The sequence below is a fragment of the Diadema antillarum genome, unplaced genomic scaffold, assembly GCF_040938485.1.
Source record: "Diadema antillarum isolate AM-2024a unplaced genomic scaffold, OU_Dant_1.0 seq00000609_RagTag, whole genome shotgun sequence".
Classification (NCBI taxonomy): domain Eukaryota; kingdom Metazoa; phylum Echinodermata; class Echinoidea; order Diadematoida; family Diadematidae; genus Diadema; species Diadema antillarum.
The window spans coordinates 409,467-431,021 of NW_027271534.1; the positions used below are offsets into that span (position 1 = coordinate 409,467).

Consider the following 21,555-nt stretch of genomic DNA (forward strand, 5'->3'; position numbering starts at 1 on the left):
TCAACTCCAATTCAATCCAAAGAGCTATATTTACAAGCATCCCACCTCTCTCTTCGCTGGAAGGAGACCCCCAGATGATTACATTGCATTACACAGCAATCAATTGTCATTCCTCAGAGTGTACTTCTTATCCATCGAGTGTGAATGGGGTCATAGAGTCGCAAAGGTTATATATTCGAAGATGGGGAACCTGATACACACAACTGAAAAGATGGCATGTTCTCTGCGTACAACCATCAACAGGAATGTTGAAAGTACCGGTAAATAACAACAACAATTCAAAGACTCATTCTCGTGGTACTCCAGTACTCTTAGCGAACAACCAAATGGAATTCTCAAGAGACTTTTGTGTGACTTCATGACGAATAGCACATGACATAAAAGATAAATAAACATTTATATGTATATATATTTTTTACTGTTTATGACAACATTGCGTCATAATGGGGCAGCCTCTCTTAGATGCGATTTGTTCAGAGGGTCGTTCACACTTTTGCACTATCCTCCATCTCATTTGTTTGTCCACATGAAATTTGTACAGACATTTGGTTGTTCAAATACACTGGATAGGGCAAAAAGTTGTGATTTTGTTATTTTGTCTTTTAAGCAGCAGCTAAACAATCAGCTATCTCACAATGTTGGTTAGATATTGCACTCACTGTCTCTGTAACTGTGGTGCAGTGTGCTAAAACAAAAACAAAAAAAAAAAATCCATGAAAACTGTCCAGAATTGATGGACCTGCTTTTTCTGAGTCCACATGTTCCTGATGCGGATTTGTTCAGAAAACGTGATTTCAGATAATGATATGTGATCAGCTGATGCCAGGCAATATCACAACATTGATGCTTTTTAATTACAGCTTCAGCAATTGGTTGTAAGTATACATTCAACTGCAATTCTTCCAAACCTCTGACACTCGCTTGAGACATCAAGAAACAAAACTTCAATCCCTCTTCATTTATTTCCCCATTGCATCGATTTTCTCATTTTCATTTTTCTCCAACTTTTCCTCTTTGCAATAACTCCCATCGTTTATTTCCCAATAGCAAGATCCTCTCTACCTCCTTTTTTTCAAATTTCATAAAGTACACCATTTGACTTTGATAAAAATGCATCATAAATAAAGGGAAAAGAGACAGGAAATGTATTTCATACATCTTCATTCTTTATATCTGCTTTCCTTCAAATTACAGAGGGGGAACACTCTATAGGACTACTATGTACCACAGGGAAATGGGTGACATCTGTACTGTACGCCATGAAACTTTTCAAGAGAACACCGTAGATTGCACAGACAATGCTACCAACTCCGGACTGGGCTGCATCACGGGCTATACGTCCGTGTTCCTTATCGGGGGCAGCGAGGAATCGCCGTCGGCCCCGTTCCAGGAGATCCGCGTCGTCGTGGGCGCCGGCATGGAGCTACTCTTTGGTATGTGGCCGGGCTGCGTGAAGAGCGGCGAAGATATCCCGGCCTCTTCCGAATGTATACTACTGTGACTATCTACCGAGACGTCGGACAGCGAGGAGAGAATGAGGCTCTCGGGTGGCTTGGGGCGTCGTCTGCTCACCGGGCCGTCCTCGACCGATTCTGGGCTCTCTAGCGACGAGACACCATCACGCTCGTGGGGCACGCTCGGGTGCATGCTCGAGGAAAGTGTGGGCTCGCTTCGAGCCGAAGTCCGACCGTGCCGGCCACTGCTCTTGGCGGGCGGGGCGGGAAAGTCTGTGCTGTGGGTTTTGCGCTCAGGTGAGCTGGAGCTCTGTGAGGTGACGGGGTGCGAGGGCGCCGATCGCATGCGCGGCAGCGTGGGCCGCTGCTGCCTGACCCGGCTGGACAGCAGCTGAGGGGGCGCTGCGTACGTCTGGTGCATGCGGTGCAGGATCTCCAGGATAGAGTTCATGTCGCCGGTGACCTTTACCTCCAGTCGGTTCATCTGGCGCTGGAGGTCGTCCAGGCGGCGCTCGATGTCCGGGTTGGACACAAAACTGCTCACGTCCTCCACGATGATGTCGGGCTGGCGGGAAGCGCTGCGCCCGTTCTTCCCGTTCTGGCCAGTGTTTAGGGAGGGGTGGCGCGCCTTACGCTTCATGTTTGGGGAGGAATCTGGACTGAGCGCCTTCGTCCCTGTCATTGCACTGACAATGTTATTCACTCCCGAGAGCGCCCCTGCAAATGGAGACAGAACCAACAAGATTTTTGTCATCATCTCAGCTCCACGAAACTTCTTGATCTAAATCTGTCAGTTCATACAAGATGAGATCGAGGCATTATTCTTTCTGCTTTATACCCTTGAAGCTTTCACAAATATTGCAAACAAAAAGTACCTTTGCTGAGGAGGCAGGATTAATTCTTGAGCCCTGTTGCGCATTGCTAACTTGTCATCATAATTCTCATCACAAGTTTCACCAAACTGCGAACCTCAAAATGCATCTCAGGCCCTTGATTTCAAATACAGACGGCTCTACACCATGAAATGCCTCCTCTACAGTATAGTGTGTGAAGCCAATTAGTCAGATATGTTGAAGGATATATCCGAACATTCTGGGGTTTGTTTTTTTTTTGCATTTCTATAATGCCATGTTTCTTCATCAAAAATTGCATACAGACCTGATAATATACTACCAGTTTCTGCAATCATAAAGTGGACTGTCACGACCACCATGCTACACTGCATATTGTGACCGTGCATCACAAAGACTAGCTACGCAAAGTCCAAATTTGAAAACAGAGATTATTAGCTTTTTATCAAAACAAATCTAAATTGGGCAATCCTGACCAACTGAAATAAGATATGGAGAGTCCCCCCTCTTTGAAAATAACTTTTGAAAAAGAATAAATAAATTTGAAGTTAAGGGTCTATTCACCTACACTGACTCACTCACCCATTCCTTATTGTGTGTGGGAAAAAAAAAGAAAAGAAACTTATCATATCAACCTAAAACTTGAAATACCCAACCACATTCTATTCATGATTATTTTGAAATATCAGTGCTAATTTTGACTGTTTGCTCAGGGTTTTTTATGCACATTTTTAATGAACACAAGTGTACAAGATAGATATATAATATTCACCCCCAACACAGGCCTCTTTAAACCCTAAAAGGGCCGGGGGGGGGGGGGGGGGGGGGTGGGGGGGGGTTTGAATCAACCCCTCTCGACATTTTTCGCGACTATTCTGCCGCGCGAATTTTTTGACCGCGCCATTCGCTGACTTTTTACTTTCAAGTTTTGCGCAACTTTTGACACCATTTTCGTGAAAATCGCGCATACCCTTACGATGCTGCACGTCCTTTTATACATGCCTGTCAGACCAAAAATGGCTCAAAAACATGATTTCGTGTATAAAGTCTATGCAAATGGAGTTTTCTCATCTTTTTCTGGAAGATATGATTATTTTCACTTTCATAGGCTGAAATCAATTAATTTGAGCATGATTATGCTTGAAAAAGGTTCTGTCATAAATTTCACGAAAAAAATGAAAAAACAAAAGGTCAAAAAACAGGGAAATACATAAGAAATGCATAAAACAATAAAATACAAAAGAAATTAATTTTGATACCAGATTTTTTTTCAAGCATATTGTTAGGAATGCAACAAAGAATGTTATCACCAAATATTAGGAATCTAGCAGCTTTACTTTCTAATTTAGAGCAAAATGTATGATTTTATGCATAAATTAGCATAATTGATTAATGTAGTGAAAATTTCCATTTCTTTTTGTATAGTTTGGTAGATTACGCCACAGGTAATGCATGTGCCAATTTTCATGGCGATTGCGCTACTGACGGCCGAGATCTCGGACGGGGGGGGGGGGGGGGGGGGGGGGGGGGGGGGGCGTTGAATCAACCCTCCCCCGGCCACAGAATACTCCAAAAAGCCTGGCCTGGTTAGGGTTAAAGCTAAAAGATTTGAACTCATACATAAGTTTGAGATTCCAAGCTGGATATACAATGTATATTGAAAGAAAAAGGATTACTTTGCAAAAGATGCCCAAACATGAAACTGAGCCATGTTGTCCCAAAGCACAAAGTTTCTAACCCACTGCAAATATCAAACTCCTGGGCAGCTTTTATGATGCACTGTCACAATCGATTTCTACGGATATCACTAATTAGTATCCAACCAAATCTGACATACACGCATTTATTATTAGAAGAAATGATCAATTAAAAATGATACACAATGATATGCACATGAAACTGACTCTGCAGTTTTACGCAACATATGCACAATAATATGTGCAAAGGAGGGAGCTAAAAAGAGACCAAAAATGGTTAGAAACAAACAGAAAAAATGGCAGAATGAGACAGATACTAGCCATCTGTCATAAGCTGCTGGAAGAAAACACTTCAAGGGGCATATGAAGAGATTCCTGTGCAACTAAATGTGCACATGGGTATAAACATATCTAGACGTAAATTTGATTAGATATACTCAGACACGTATCACAGTAATTAATACATGATTTAAAATACGGGGAGACCAACATATAAATATATAGAGGTAATAGACAGGTAAACAAATAAACAGAAAGAAAAATACATAGATAAGTAATAATAACAAAATAATAACCACTATTAAACACCGTCTTTTCTAATAAAACTCAAAGCACTTCAACAGAAGTGGATAGGCTGATGGATGAAGTGAGAATGAGTGAAAACATGGGAGGGAAGGATGGAACAAAAAGATGACAGGGGATGGGAAAGAGATAAAGACAAACTGATAGTGGAGGAGATTACAAGAGGAAGAACAGAGGTTAATAAAAACATCTAAAAACAGCAGGGAGGAAAACAAATTCAGAGTGTGGTTTGCTGTAGATATCTTTTGGTCACATCCTAATATTGTCAGCTGAGAACAAGAAGAGTGCTTTTGCATTTAAAAGGACAAGTCTACCTTCATATACATGTGGTTTGAGTGAATGCAGCAATATTAGTAGAACACATCAGTGAGAGTTTGAGCAAAATCGGACAATCCGTTCAAATGTTATGAATCTTAAAAGTATCTGCGCAGTCACTGCTGGATGAGAAGACTACTACAGTGTATGATGTCACATGCGTACAACGATATAAGGAAAATAAAAAGAGAATTTCACGAAACTTCACTTTTTGAATAAAGTGCACATTTTTCGACTTGTTACTGACATATGTTAAGGGTAATATTACTCCCCCTGCCTTCTGAAAGAGAGAAGTCGAGTGCTCTTTTGTTATGCGAGAAAAGTGAAAATATGTTGAATTTTCTTTATTCTTTCTTTATATCGCTGTACACATGTGACATCACAAGCTATAGTAGTCTTCTCATCCAGCCGTGACTGAGCAGAAACTTCAAAAATTCATAACTTTTGAACAGATTGTCCAATTTTTGCTCAAACTCTCACTGATGTGTTCTACTAATATTGCTGCATTCTCTAAACCCACATGTCTATGAAGGCGAACTTGTCCTTTAAGAATTTTTTTAAATAGGTTGTCGATATAACTCATATTCCAAGAGAATTCAAAATTAGTGAACACCTGTAAATAAAGAGGAAACAATCAGCTTTTATGAAATAAAAGTTTACTTTACAAACGTGGGTAGATTTATAAGCACTCTTCCAAATATCAGGGAAAGATAGTGTCCTTCTGGTTTTGTTCTTTAACACTTTACTGAAAATGAAAATTATTTCAAATTGACACCATAATGTATAGGGGATCATCCTCTACAATGTGATACCAATAACTCAATACCCCTCCCAAAAGAGCAGAAAAAAAAAATGATGCAATAACGCCCTTCTGGTTCTCGAATGACAATATATTTGAAAACATGATGTACAACAAAAGAGCCAATGGAAGCAGTGTACAACAATACATTCATTGGAGAGAATAAACAAAAATTGGCAGTAATCAGTGTACATCAATAGCAATACTAGGAAGCAAAAATAACAAAATATTAGGTACAACTAATGAAATACTTATCAAAACCTCTCAAAAGAGAGTGCACAAAATAGTGCAAATTAAATATCTAAATTTTAGTTTAATAATGCAAGGCAGTCTCTGAACCTATGGTACATGGCATTTCAAGAAGGTGGTTTGTAGGTATGTTAATGGGTTAAACCTGACAGTTACTATGAGGTCTTGGGCTTTATATCCATTCTGACATTTTTTAGCTTGTTTGTCTTTCTTTCCTTCAAAACTGATACTTGAGGAAAATCACAAGGTGTTGACTTTACAATTAATTGAGGATAATCTGACTTATGGAATGATCTGTGGGAAAATTTGGGTGTTGAAATGGAAATCAGAATTTATCTCAGTCACTGGTTAGCATTAGTTAGGGAATATACCAGGTTTAATTGTGCCTTGGCTTGTGAACACAAAGTATACTATGTGCATATTACAAATAATATGTGTATATTACAAATAATGTGTATATTACAAATAATATGTGCATATTACAAATGATATGTGCTTATTACAAATAATATGTGCTGCTGTATTAATAGTATACAACTCAAGGCACATACACACGCTGGGTTTGTGGGCGATTAAACTGCTAATTTCAGGCACTGTTCATGCAGGCAAACACAAAAATTAGTGTTAAAGCTGGGGGAGGGGGAGGGGGCTAGTTTTGGATGCTTGCCAACAGGTGAGAGGGGCGTTTTGGACATCCTCCTTACCCTGCCCGTTGCCTTGCTGCTCCCTATTCAACCAATCCTTGAAGGAGGGGAAACACGAGTGGGAGGAGTCTATACCTGCTATGGTGCTAAAGTTTCCCCCTCTCCCGCCGCCGCCGGTCCCGTCGCCCCCGCCCCCGCTGCGCCGGTTCTCCTCGTGGCCCTGGAGGATCTCCGGGGCGGGGGTGACGTCCCGGCCGGCCATGTCCGGCGAGAACTCCAGGATGCCCGTCCCGCACTCGTCCTCGTCGCTGGAGTCCAGCGTCGGGATGCTGTTGTGGCCCGAGCTACCGGACTGGTTCTGGGCAAACTTGCTCCGTCTCGCCTGGGCGTCTTTGTGCCCCACTCCTGGGGAAAAAGGTGGAGGACATTTAACCTCCGACAAATTGACCCACTGTTTCTACCATTTTGCAGATATTGCTTTAAAAAAAAAATCATTTAACCCGTTGATGACACGTCCTCGAGTATACTTGGGCAGGTGTCTATGGGAAATGCGTGCTATAGCAAAATCAGCCCGTCCTCAACAGGTTACGAAAACCAAGATGAACAATTATACATGATGTTATAAGTTGGTGTACATGACATCAAATTTATTTATATTGCATTAAGGCTGGGCCAGAAGAAAAAAAAAAAGTTGCATTCAGGGGCAGAATATATCAGTCTCTAAGCATAAGTTCAATAGTACAAAATAATTTTCAATCAACATTTTTTTTATTACACTATAATGGAATGGTTCATGTTTTAGTGACATTCATGAGTTACAAACACAGAAGGTCTTCAGTACGGAAGATGTTCATCATCATCGTAGAAGGTCTTATACTGTACTATAAGGCTCGTGGTAACTTGAAATCAAATCTCAATAGGCCTTTTCATTGATTGTTACTTTGTAATCATTGGATATGAAAATAGATGTAATGAAAAATACAAATGAAAAGGTAATGAATAATAATATAGACTGAGATTATCACTGCATTCTTGTTGCTCCCACCTTTCTGTTGGTATTTGAAGTCGTTGGTTTTGTCTCTCTCGTCCAGGATAACAGTCTCTGCCACTTTGGTTTTCTGCATCATCTCCTCATGGTGCTTGGATGCCTGCTCCTGCTCAGTAAATAAGGCAAATTATTTAATAATGATAATAACAATAATAATAATAATAATAATAATAATAATAATAATAATAATATTAATAACAATAATTATGATGATAATAACAATAATAATAATAATAATAATAATAATATTAATAATAATATTAATAATAATAATAATAATGATAATGATAATGATAATAATAATAATAATAATAATGATAATAATAATATAAAAAATAATATTTTTCTATTTCAGTTTATCATTGTTAGCATTACCATTATCATTATGATTATTCTTTTTGTTACCATAATCATTGTTATTATGATTATCAACATTATGAATATAGTTGTGAATATTATAGTTGCTATTGTTATTGTCTTTATATATATTTTCTTTCATCAATATCACAAAAAAGAAAGAAATAATTTCCAGGTTTTTCTCTCAGAAATGGCATTTCTCTCTAATCAAGACAGTGTCCTGCAACTTATCAAACAAGATATTGGAAATATGAAATGTTTGATGATTTTGTGTAATGCAGGCAATTATGATTTTCTGACAATAGTCAACTTCATAATTAATTTCATGTTACCTAATAAATATTTAGCCTTGTATTACAATAGTAGGTCATTTATCAAGCATCAAAACGCACGGGGAAAAGCATTTAGAAAAAAAACACACTCACATCTCGAAGTTCAAAGGTTATTTCCAAGTTCTTGGTGAACTGCTCTGAGAACTCAGGGTACATCTCCAGGACTTCCAAAAGGTCATCGCGCAAAATCTTGTGGAGATCACAGTAGGTCAACGCCCTGACGTTGCACTTTGATTTCCCCACAGTTTGACTCTCTGCGATATTCTCTCCGAAGACATCATCTTTGCCTGAATTGGAGAACCATAAGGGATTGAATTAGGCATCACAGGATATTTCGTTTTGTGCAAAAAACTTAAAACATCACAGGTTTTTCAATCTTTCTTGAGGTACTGGGATATTTCATTAAATTCATCAGTCACGCCACAGGCTTTAGCTTCATAATCCGTATGATTCAATTCAACTTTTTTTTCCTTTTCTCATCAAGTACATTAACATAATCAAATGCTCTTCTTTCTCTGGTATACTAATTACAAAATACAACAAAAAAACATACATCACATAAAAAATAGATGGATCAAGTACTGTAAAAGTGGAAATTTTCGCGGTGTTGAAATTTGTGCGCTTTTCGTGCAACCAGAAACTAGCGCAAAAATAAAAGCATGTGAATATTATTGCTTGCCATATGTTTCAGTAGTTGATGTCTTGATTCCGCAGATTTAAAAACATGCGAAGTTCTTCTCAGCCGGTCGAGCGTGAAAAATTAGTCACACAAAAATATCCACTTTTACAGTAAATATACAGCAGAGGGCAATATGCATGGCTTTTACATAGACTACATTTTGGTGTATTGGTCGAGAAACCCAGTGGGTGTGATTATCAAAGCAACATCTGCATTCACCAGCTGAAAGGGGACTACACGCACAGACAAGTTTCTAGCACCAATAGTTTTGATAGCAACAGTATCATCACGGACATACATATGAGGCATCTGGGACTTGACAGAATGTTGAATCTAATGGGTGAACAAAGATGTGAGAGTGAATACTCTCATCACATGTTTATGATTGTTATGTGTACATTTTTTTTTGCATTTGTTATGTTGTATACATATATTTCTGATTTTTATATATTTGTGACTTGTTTTATGCATTCTTGTACTTTGAAATTGTAAATTGTTATGATTTCATGCACTGACCCATTGAAAAACAGTTTATGCTGAACAGGTCTTTCCATGTGGAAATAAATAAATGAAATTATGACAATGAAATGAAAGCACATCCTCTTTCAATCTATCTCTTCAACTGCCAGGGCCCTGTTTCATAAAGCTGTTCGTAAAGTTATGCATGACTTTACAAACGACTGGAATATGAAGTGCCAATATGTGTGCCCATTTGTTTCCCTTAAGTTGTAACAAAGTACAACTGCATGTCAGTATTTGAGATATGCCAGATAAGAGAACTGAATCCATAAATCCAAGGTTCATGGTATAGAGAGGGTTAAGATGCGATGGGGGAGACACAATGATACGCACCGAGAATGGCGAGTACCACGTCGTCCCGCAGGATCTCGATGGAGCCTCGCGAAATGAAGTACAGCGCCCTCAGTACATCCCCGCGGTGAATGAGCGTGTCGCCGGGCGGTGCGTGGGTCGTCTTGAACTTCATGGACAAGGCTCGCAGACAGCCGGGACTGGCGCCTTTGAAGGCGGGACTGTTGTTGAGGAGGTTGCGATTCAGGTGGAGGCAGATGTCGGCCTGCAGACACTCAGGAAAACTCTTCAGGACCTGTGTGTGTGGGGAGGGGGGCAGAGAAAAATAATACCAAATTGTTGATTTTTAGACTGACTATATACATGTAGCTTCCTGGGAAATAAATTCTGAATTTGTTTGAGGGAGAGATAATCAGATAAGGTGTGCCTTGAATGGTTTATTCTGCAAAGCTCCGGGTGAACATGATCTCAGATGCTTTCAATTTGAATCAAGTCCAAAAAGAACTAAAAATACTACTACTACTACTAATGATGATGATCATCATGATAAAAACAACAAAATTATTGAATAAAGAATAAGAGCAGCAACAGTAGTAGTAGTAGTAGTAGTAGTATTAGTAGTAATGATGATGATAATGATTAGACAAGAATGGTAATGATAATGGTAACTATGATAATAGGAATACTATTAAAAATAATAAAAACAATAAAAATACAAATCAACTTAAACACTAACTGAAGACCGAGTACATACCTGTGTGATTCATAACTGAAAAAGCCAGAAAAAGCTGCCAAACATTTATTTTCTGTTTACGACATATTCAACCTCATCGGACTCTAGTGATACATAGAGTATGTTAAACCTAATTTTGAGATAATAAAAGGACCAAAGAATATCATTCAACCTAATGGTGAATTTCAACTTTTTACAAAATGGAATTAGCACATGTTCATTTCCATCCCAGGTGGAATTTTTTTTTTAACATGACCAAGTTCTTGACTTGTGCAAGGGTGACTTAGGTGAGGCTGAGTTCACATATTATGTATAATTATTGATACAAAGACAAAGCCCCTGTCTTGCAAGCCCTAAATCAAATTAAAAAAGAAAAATCAATGTGCAGTCATCTGCACCTGTTTTGGCCTCATAGATAATTTTTCCTTGCTCTTTCGACTCGAAATGGCAGTCGGATTGCATCGAAAACATGATGTCTCCATTTCAGATTATGCCGATGTCAAGTTAATGAGCTGTGATGAATATTTCATGGGCATTCATTATTAATATGTCCCTGGTAACATGAATAGATTGAATTTATAACCTGCTGATGAACGAGCTCATGTGATATTTCTTTTCTCTCTCTCTCCCTCTCCCTTAATTGTCTATCCGTCTATTTCTCTATCTATCTATCTATCTATCTATCTATCTATCTATCTATCTATCTATCTACCTACCTACCTATCTATCTATAAAATCTATTTACTTGTCTGTATCTATCTATTCATCCATCCATCCATGCATCTATCTATATATCTATATATCTATCTATCTGCCTACCTATCTACCTCTCTATCCATCTACATATCTATCCATCCATCTGTCTATCCATCTATCTCTGGTGATCTTTTTATCTATCTAGCTATCTATCTATCTATCTATCCATCTATCTATCTATCCATCTATCTATCTACCCATTTTAAACTATCCATCTATCTATATACCCATTTTAAACTATCCATCTATCTATCTATCCATCTATTCATCTATCCAGCCATTTATCTGTCTGTTTGTCTGTCTATTCATCTCACCGTCCCTCTGTCTACCAATCCGACTATACACATTGTACATGTGTATATCCATCTATCTGTTTATTCCACCTACAAGAATCTCCGTCCTGACACAGGCTGTCTCTGTGTCTGTCTGTTTGTTTGTCTGTCTGTATATACATGTATCTCTGTCATTGCTTATTCATGTCACTCTCTCTCCTTGCCATTCACAGGTTCTGCGCTAGATGCATAACACATGAGGATTAAGACTAGCACTCGAAACTCTCTCCCTCTCTGTCACAAATACACTCTTTCCCTTTTTCTGCACCCAATACTCTCTCCGTCTGTGTGCGTGTATGTATGTCTGTCTGTCTCTTCTTTTTCCCTTGCAAGTCCCTATAGGTGTCTGTGTGTATTTGTGTGTATGTGGTGGAAGAGGGTGGATGGAGGAAAGATGAGTATTCTAATCTGGGGATGACGCACTCCCGAAAGGGTCAAATGGAGCGGAAACCAACTCTCGGGGAGAAATCTCCAAGACGTGGTGGTCGACGTGAAACGCGAGACCCCTCGGAAGCTCATGCAATTCTGAGAGCTGACCGCCCACAAGCCCCAGGGTGTGCACGTACATACTGTAGCAAGGGGCCGGTCACTAGGTTTGCTGGACACTTGTGGCAAGACAAATTCTATGCATTTTAATCCCTGTTGACTAAAACTGCCCTCTGAACACTGGGTTTATCTGAACCAGATAGAGTGCTAGGTTGCAACTCTTGGGAGTAAGCAGTGAGCTTTCCACGGATATAGAAACAGGTTTGACCACACCCAGTCACCAGTCACATGCCGCTCTCATCATATCATCATCCTCATCCTTTTTTTTTTCTTTCTTCCAAGTGTACATTGCTTTATTTGGTTATGTAATGAAATTGTATGTACAGTTAATTGTGAAATTTCTTTTAAAAAAGTTAAAATAACGTATACTTTGTATTTTGTTACAGTTTCTGTGAATGAATTAAAATACATTTCAATTGAATTGAATTGCCTGAATCTCTCATCCCTCCCAACTGTATGGTACTAGCCAAAGCACACAGACAGAGAATATTTGAGGATGATACAACATCCAAATAAGCATTTGTGCATTCTCATACAACAGATAATTTGTCTATTAACCAATCTCAAGTTTACCTTCAGGATTGGTGCAATAATCAATAGAATGATTTGATAAATCTATGATAGATATTTGTATATTGTTTTGTGCTTAATGATAAGTTTTATCCAATACAACATATCATATATTTGTCACTCTAGTGCAACTACTTGGACATAGAGATTATTTCATATTATCTGCCTGAAGATTTTCCAGACCATACCACCATACACGCATCAATCGATCTGCCTGTATATAGGCACATACATTGATGCATATGATGCATAAATACATATTATGATTCCATACAAGCATATATCTAATTGTCTGTCTGTCTGTCTATATCTATCTATCTATCTATCTATCTATCTATCCATCCATCTATCCATCCATCCATCCATCCATCCATCTATCTATCTACATGTATCTATCTATCTGTCTATCTATCTATTCATCTATCTATCTATTCATCTGTAAATAGTTAGGCAGGTAGAAAGAGAGATGAATAATATATACTTATATGCGCATATATCTCTTTCTTTTCTCTTTCATCTATCTTTCTATCCATGCACCTGTCTCTCTTGAATATGTATGTGTTTAATTCTTCTCAATACAATCTTTATATAAATATCATTTCTCCTCCACCCCCTCCCCCCCATATCCCCACCCATCTCAATCTCCCATGCCTCTGTGATGCCCCGCCTACCATATTCATGTCGATGCCGTTGGTGTAGGACCAGGCGTGCTGGAAGTATTCTTCCAACCGCTGCCGTAGGGGGTTGGGGATCTGGTGGAAGCGGATGAACTCTTTGACCCGCAGCATCTGGGTGTGGTATCGGGCCGTGCCGGAGTAGAGGCGCTGGATGATCGCCGAAACGTTACCGAAGATGCTGGCATACATCAGAGCTGAGGGAGGAGGAATTGGGATCATCGCTCCAAAGTTATAGATCAGAATGAAACTATACATATGTCAGAAGTGGCACCTTGTGAGATGTATCTGGACATTTTGGATTTATTCCTGCTCAACTCTCATCTCTGAAAACAAATAATTTGTGTCATTAATAAGTCTTACCATGCAATAGTTTGCTGCTTATCATGCATGCTGGAGCGCTTTCACAGGCAAGATCATAGCAATTCCCCTAAATTCCTATAGTGTCACTTTGACATTCCTACCTAACTGAGGCACACTGTTATCTATACCCCAGAGACTCCAACCACAAGCACCTTCTGATCTGGAGATTCTCCTGCCTGAAACCCCTAGCAAACGGGAGACTCCAACTTGATGTGCGCGAAGCGCACATCACGAGCGCAAAGTCCCTTGCGGTCTAGGGTTCTAGATGCTCTCTCGCGCTATTTAAGGTTTATTTTTCAACATACAATGAAATTAAGTAAGAAATCATTTCAAGCAGGAGAAATTAAATCTCAAGTGGGAGAATGGGAGATTCTGCAAAAATGGGCTTTCGGCGGGAGATCTCCCGTCGAAAGCGGGAGAGTTGGAGTCTCTGATACCCAAGTGGGCTTGCTTATCTACAACTAGTTAAATTTTTGATAAAACATTGAATGCTGATAAAAAAGCTCAGCAAGGTTACCCAAAGGCCTGTTTTCATCAAACTAAAGTTTCAAAATAACATGCCATTTTGTGGTTAGGAAAATAGCCTGATGTCAAATTAGCCTGGCTGCTATTTGTGCAATAAAGATGCAAATAATGCACTATTCAATTGGAAAAATTTTCTTGATCTAGCTCATAAAATAGCATGCCAATTTGTATATTAGCGCACTATTTGGATTGTGTCCCCATCAGCCCAATATGTTCTCGATTCCATCATACTGGGGAAAACACTTTCGAACTGCCCGCTGAGTTGAGTAATGATTGCAAAGTATGCATGCATGGATTTTGAGTTAATCTCCCAAGTGGGCTGTTTTCGAGCTAATGAAGACGCACATTTGTAATATCAGGCTATTTTCCCAAACTGCAAAATAGCCCACAAGTTTGAACCTCGGTCTCACGAAGACACACTTAAGTGCCTTTGCGTGTAATTTCAGGGCTAACAAGCACTTTGCTTTCATATATTTGTATCAGCCACGGGAGAAGAATGCATTTCAACACAAGCTCTTTGAAGTACAATGCAATATCAGTTGTTTGTTTGTTTGTTTCAATGATTCTCATTGACCACAGGAGGTTTTTTTCTCTGCTAATTGCACTCACAGCCTATCAGCATCACACAGATGGAGAAGATCTTCTCTGGGTTGGTGTTCGGCGAGACGTTGCCGAACCCTACGCTGGTCAGGCTGCTAAACGTGAAGTACAGCGCCGTGATGTACTTGGACTTTATCGAGGGCCCGCTGCTCGTCACGTTGGCCTGGTAGTACTGGTGAGTCTCGTTGGCCAGGTGGTCCAGCCAGCCGATGTTGTGCTCCAGCCGACTGCGCTCCGCCGAGCCGATGGCGTACCAGATGCAGGCCAGCCAATGGGCAATGAGGGCGAAGGTCGCCATGAGGAGGAGGAGCACGGCCGCGCCGTACTCGGAGTAGCGGTCCAGCTTGCGCGCCACTCGCACAAGTCGTAGCAGTCGAGCTGTCTTCAACAGCCCGATTAAGGTTGTTGACTGCAAGGATAGGAGAAGGGTAAAACGTTATGAATATGAGATGTTACAAGCTGCATTAGTCACATCAAAGACTGCATTCTATTCTCTTCAGCCATCAGTGTAGAAAAAGGATCAAAAGGCCCATTCACACACAAAAGACTTTAGGGTTTTAGATCAAATTACAAAAATCCATTTTCTTCAACAGCGTTTGCACATGGCCAAAAATCTCACTCTGCTGCATGCAAAGCACTTCAAATTTCTGAACTGCTCACCTAAGAAATAACTAGCACATAACCCCAAGCACCCTCAACCTGAACCTACACTAGTGCAGGGAGGTCCATCACAGGATTACAAAAAAATTATCTTTTTGCATGCTGTTCACATAAAAAACTGGAGGCAAAGTATCACAAGAGTGGCTCCCCCCCCCCCTCGCCAAGACAAAATGGGCTTATTTATGCATCCTGATGGGAGCACAACATATACTGATTCTTTGTGTGTCCATACCCAAATGATTTAAGTATTTCTGCATCGCATCACCAAAACAATCAAAATCCATTAGAAGAAAACAGCATGATATTTGGGTGTGAACGGGGCCTAAAGAGGAAGGATGAGAGAAGTGTGTGGACTCACCTTTTCATTATCGGACCCAAAGAGTAAGAGGTCAAAGGGGATGGCGGCCACCACGTCAATGAGAAACCAGCCTTTGAAGTAGTGCACGGCGATCTTCCCCGGATGCGATACAACCTCATCATTCTTATTCACGTACGTCGTTCTGAAGTTGATGAGAATGTCGATGATGAACATGACGTCCACAATCAGGTCGATGATGATCAGGGGGCTGTCGTAGTTGGTCGTGTTCGACGTCTTGGTCGTCGAGACGACGGTCTCGCTGTTGAGGAGGAAGGCGGCGTTGTAGGGGGTGATGATGGCAGTGTAGATGACAAGAAGAAGGATGACCCAGTCCCACACGGCCTTGAATGGAGAGTAGTGGAGGATGGTCCACTTGTGGATGCGTGGAGATTGGAGTTTGTACTCTGGAAGCACATCTGGGCCAAGAGACAAGACCTGGTGGAGAAAGAATAAACAACATAACAACATGAAATGTGCAGAAGAGTTAAGCAAAGGAGACCATCGGCCATTTATTTTGTCATCCATGTCCATCTCCCCCCCCCCCCAAAAAAAAAAAAAAAAAAAATGAGGGGCAGGCAACGGAGGACATTTTCAAATGTCAAGCATCTGGATTAACTTTGTAATTTCAACTGTCAGGCATACGGATTAACCCGTTTAGGACAAGTTCACCTTCATAAACATAAGGATTGAGAAAATGCAGCAATATTAGTAGAACACATCAGTGAAAGTTTTAGGAAAATTGGACAATTGATGCAAAAGTTATGAATTTTTAAAATTTTTGTGTTGGAACTGCTGGACGAGGAGACTACTACAGCTTGTGATGTCATATGAGTACAACAGTATAAAGAAAAAGTAAAGAAAATTCAACATATTTTCATTTTTTTCGCATAATAAAAGAGCATTTGACTTGCCTCTTTCTAAAGGTAGTGGGAATAATATTACCCATGACATATGTCGGTAACGAGTCAAGGGAATGTGTACTTTTTTCAAAAGATGAAATTTTGTGAAATTCTCTTTTTATTTTCCTTATATTGTTGTACGCATGTGACATCGTGCACTGCAGTAGTCTTCTCATCCAGCGGTTACTGCACAAAAACTTCAAAAATTCATAACTTTTGAACGGATTGACCGATTTTCCTCAAACTTTCAATGATGTGTTCTACTAATATTGCTACATTTTCTCAATCCTTATGTTTATGAAGGTGAACTTGTCCTTTAAGACGGGCTGATTTTCCTAGAACATGCATTTTCCATTCATCCCAGCCTGAGAGTACTCCGGACTAGTCTTCAACAAGTCAACTTTGTCATTACTAGTAGTGAACAAACTTTTGTACACACTGTGAATGGCATCTCTGGGATGGTGGTAGTGAGTGGGGTAAGCCTGGGGCGGAGAATGACATGGACAAGGAGAAACACAAACCATCAACCTCTTTTTCCTATTCTGTCCCATGACTGTTCTTCACAAAGTAGATAGTAACCTAGTGAGGAAAAATTTGCAAAAGCCCTTACCAGGCTTCACACGAAATTGTAGGAAGGGAAAAAAAATGTACAAAGTGATGCAACAAAAAAATAAACAAGAAAAATGAATGAGGTGTAATACAGTGTTAAAACTAAAAGCACAAGATAAATTGCACCTAATTTTGTATTTGTAATTCACCACTCTGCACACTAACAGACTTTCACTTTTCTTCCTTCCTTCCTTCCACACTCTTATTCTTTTTGTTAATTTAGTTAGCACAAAGCAAGTTTTAATGGCAAGTAGCCCACTTCTTTGTGTGTGTGTGTGTGTGTGTGTGTGTCTTCTTTTTTTTTTCCGAGGCTGGGATCAACACTTTAGTGGTTCACAATATGCAAGCATTGCTTTTTAGTGGACCTCTCAGTTCTCTTTTTCCCCTTCCAAACATAACTTAGTATTTTGCCGATATGTATGTTTATCTCCATATATGTGACCGTGCACCTTAAAACGAACATAAAGTCGCACACACTGATTTTGCGTGAGGACTGAAAATAAGTGAAATGGGTCAACCTAGCCGAACTTGACTTTTTCATATTTTCTGAAAGAGCGGGTCTTCTTTTACATTATGCTAAAATTTGGTATCATAAAACGGGCAGGAAAGTGTGTTTTTTTAGCAGTTTATCTCGAACATTTTTTGTAGAATAGTGTGATTAGGTGTGTCTTTAGAATTCCTTTTTCATTTCTGAAAAACCTTGTCCACACTCTTCATTTTAAACTCTAATAACTTTTGAAAGGATAGTGCTACTGCTTTGAAAGTTAGCATTTATTATGGACAGAATGTGTTAATGAGGCATGCTTAATTTCAGTTTAATTTGATAATTCCTTCCTTGTTGTTACTCTGGTGGTTTACTTCCTGTTTTTTTATCCCATTCATCGCACAGCCAGCACGGTTTGGTAAAGATTAAGCGCTTGAATAGACACTGTACTTCAGAGCCTCTTTTCTCAGTTCACACTTTTCCTGAAATTGTGCTTTCTTTCCAATATTTAGATAGGTTAGGAGAGTCCATTTGATTTGAGTTATACATCATTTTAAAGCTTAAAGTCTGATCTTTCAGAATATGGTCTTAACTAAAAATTCACGTCTGGCGACTTTTTGTTTGTTTTGAGGTGCAGGGTCACATATGTTAATTTTCATTTTGCACATTCTAATGTATATATGCCTATGCTATGATTCCTGATTTATTCTGTGTTATGTTTTGTTGAAAGAAAAATGAGAATGAAAATAAATGAACTGAACTGAACTATCAAGCATCTGCTTGGGATGGTAGACTCCTTTTTTCTCTCTCTCTTGAATTTGATGTAATTATATTGCTGCCTTCTTGATTTCAATGTATTTGCTCAAATATTTTGACAAATGTTATGACTAATATATGAATAGAGCATTTATCATTTATTTGTAAAATATAATGTATTGATAGATTTTATGTATGATTTTCTGTATGACTGAACGGTATTCAATTTCTATGTATCATGCAGAGTCAAAGACATGAATTTCAGCTATACCAAATTCTAATTCCTTTGGCCACTACATCACAAGAAGACAGTTTACTATTAAGCACACTGTTCAAATCTGAACAACTTTCATTTTCAAAATGAAATCCATCAGTAATGAACAACTATTAAATTACTCCTTAATGAGTACTGTGTAGGTGCCTAGAATACAACAGGAAGTTATCTAAAAATAATTATACACAGTTTGTCCTTGGTTATGATATCTTGGATTTCAAAACAGCAGCAAAATGAACAACAACAGCAGCAAAATTAACAACAATGGCAATTGAACACCACACTCACTCATACACCAAAGTCCTGCCTGGCTGAGATCATGAGAACATTTACTGCAGCCCTGTACATCATCCTTGACATTCAAACGTGTTCCATGTTATTACATTAAAAAAAACAAAAACACCAGTAATCCAAAGGGTAAAGTAAGTCCAGAGGATAGAGCAATGTAACATTTGGTAGATTGGCTGATCTGATGCCTGAACACACAGTCAGGCACACGGATTGAGGCGGTATTATCTGATTGTACTGCGAGACAGGATTTTTTTTTTTTATGAGTGCATAAACCAGCTTTCGCTAATATTTCATTTCCATCCATCAAGCGGCACTTTGCGGTGCATACATACATACAGACACACACACGCACACATTTAATGAAGACCTTGGAAAAATGCTTGGGATTTAATCTCATGCAAAGGTAGAGAAAACACACACCCACACACACACACACACACTGACAACAAAAACAACAACCAACAAATCAAATAAACTCTGGTAATGCCACTGAAGCAAATCTAGACATCCAATCTACAATTGTCATGATTGATGGGCGGAAACCGCAACGAGTGCAATCGAATAGAAATGAAATGTTCGGGCCGGTGCATTAGTGGAATACTGAACAAACACGCACTGGATACTCAACTTTTTCCACTACAGATAATACTGGTATATTTCACAAATTGAATATTCAAATAATTCATACGAACAGAAAGAAAATATATATCAGACATATAATTGTATCTCCCTGTAACTCTTCACCCTCTTTCTGAAATGGAAGAGTCATAATTCATAATCTAGTGGTGTTAACCCATTGAGGACAGACTGATTTTGCTACAACGTGCATTTCATAAAGGAACATTTACTTCAGAGCAAAAGAAAGAAAAGAAAAAAAAGATGTTTGGATGGTTTCCACGATGATGGAGGTATAGCCAGCAGAAGTATTAAATGAGATAAACAGCCACATTTCTCTTATTTTAGTAAAAACCCTCCCTCATATGCTGATGAAATGTTTCAACCCCTCCATCACCCCCTTGCCCCTCCTATCCCCCTCTCTGCTAAAGATGTAGTACGGCCCCTGCAGAGATTCTGTGCTGGTAACAAGTGTTCCCATGAGCAACTGAGCAACTAGATGGTCGAGTACGTTAGCAGACGGAGTCCTACCCTTTTCTGCGCCCCCTTATGAAATCAACTCATGGCGAAAATATTGCATCGCCCATACAGACACTGATGAATGTACTCATGGACAATAAACAGGGGACCTTGTATAATGCATGTCTATCTCATACATTGGCATATCAATGCCTGTATAACCTTGCACTTTGAACACCCAGCTAGTGTGAAGATAGCACTTTACAAAGGCTCATTATCATTATCAGAATCGTTATTGTCATGATTATAATTTTTGTATTATCCTCCTTTTTTTTTCTTTTACTACATACTATAAAAAAAAATGTTTATAATTATTACTGTTTTCATTGGCATCATGATAATCATTATCATCATTATCATTATTTTTATCATTAAACATCATTATCCTTTGCATTACTGATTTTAGCATTATCATCATTTTGTATTATCTCAATCAGTTACAGTTGTTATGTTATGTATATTGGATATGAATATGATATCAGCATGCACTATGTACATGGAAATATGTTCATGCATCTCCAAATCAGATTCCTAAATGGCTGATTTTCCAAGTATTTTTTTGAGTGGTGCGTAGATAATTTCTGGTTGTTTCCTAGCGCCTTACTTGATGTAGCAGGCATGTTTAATAATGAATATGCATTGTCATCACCAGAATTGTACACATGTCCCACTTACTACTCTTAGCATTTCTAATGCTCAGGGGCAGATCCAGGAATTCTGTAAGGGGGGGGGGGGGCAACTAATATTTCTGTTGCCACTTCAGGCTTTCATTTCATTTTTTTCTTTTTCTTTCTTTTGTTTTTAACAAAAAATAACGGGGGGGGGGGGGGGGGGCTGCGCCGGTTGTGCCCCCCTCTGGATCCGCCACTGCTGCTTGACGCTGAATGAAATAATTCTTACTGTATATTTTGTTGCCACCCGTGAGTATTGTTTGACCATAATCCCCATGAAAGGGATTTGTTATATGGCACTTCCAGAAGGTCAATACATTATGATGCTTGAATAAGAATTCAGTATTTACATGAGCTAATGTTTAACTAATTCTAATAATCATAATAGTTGTTGATATGTGGTGGATAAGAAGTAATAGCAGTGGCGAGAGTTGTAGTCTTAATGTCAGTGTAGTGGCACTGGTATTATCAAACCACAGACAACGGCGTCTCCCGCCTATCTT

At 39.1% G+C, this 21,555-nt stretch overlaps 1 protein-coding gene across 1 annotated transcript in view; it reads right to left on the reverse strand.

The window, feature by feature from the left end:
- Positions 1 to 1,187: 1,187 nt before the first annotated feature.
- Positions 1,188 to 21,555, reverse strand: part of LOC139735933 (potassium voltage-gated channel unc-103-like) — a 98,615-nt gene continuing 78,247 nt past the window's right edge. Inside the window, exons 2-9 of the mRNA XM_071646686.1 lie at positions 15,935 to 16,369; positions 14,926 to 15,325; positions 13,426 to 13,625; positions 9,860 to 10,112; positions 8,422 to 8,615; positions 7,637 to 7,745; positions 6,652 to 6,996; positions 1,188 to 2,171 (exon numbers count right to left, since the gene is read on the reverse strand). Coding sequence (XP_071502787.1) covers positions 1,333 to 2,171; positions 6,652 to 6,996; positions 7,637 to 7,745; positions 8,422 to 8,615; positions 9,860 to 10,112; positions 13,426 to 13,625; positions 14,926 to 15,325; positions 15,935 to 16,369 — 2,775 coding nt within the window. The 3' untranslated portion in view covers positions 1,188 to 1,332. The remainder of the gene's footprint in view (positions 2,172 to 6,651; positions 6,997 to 7,636; positions 7,746 to 8,421; positions 8,616 to 9,859; positions 10,113 to 13,425; positions 13,626 to 14,925; positions 15,326 to 15,934; positions 16,370 to 21,555) is intronic.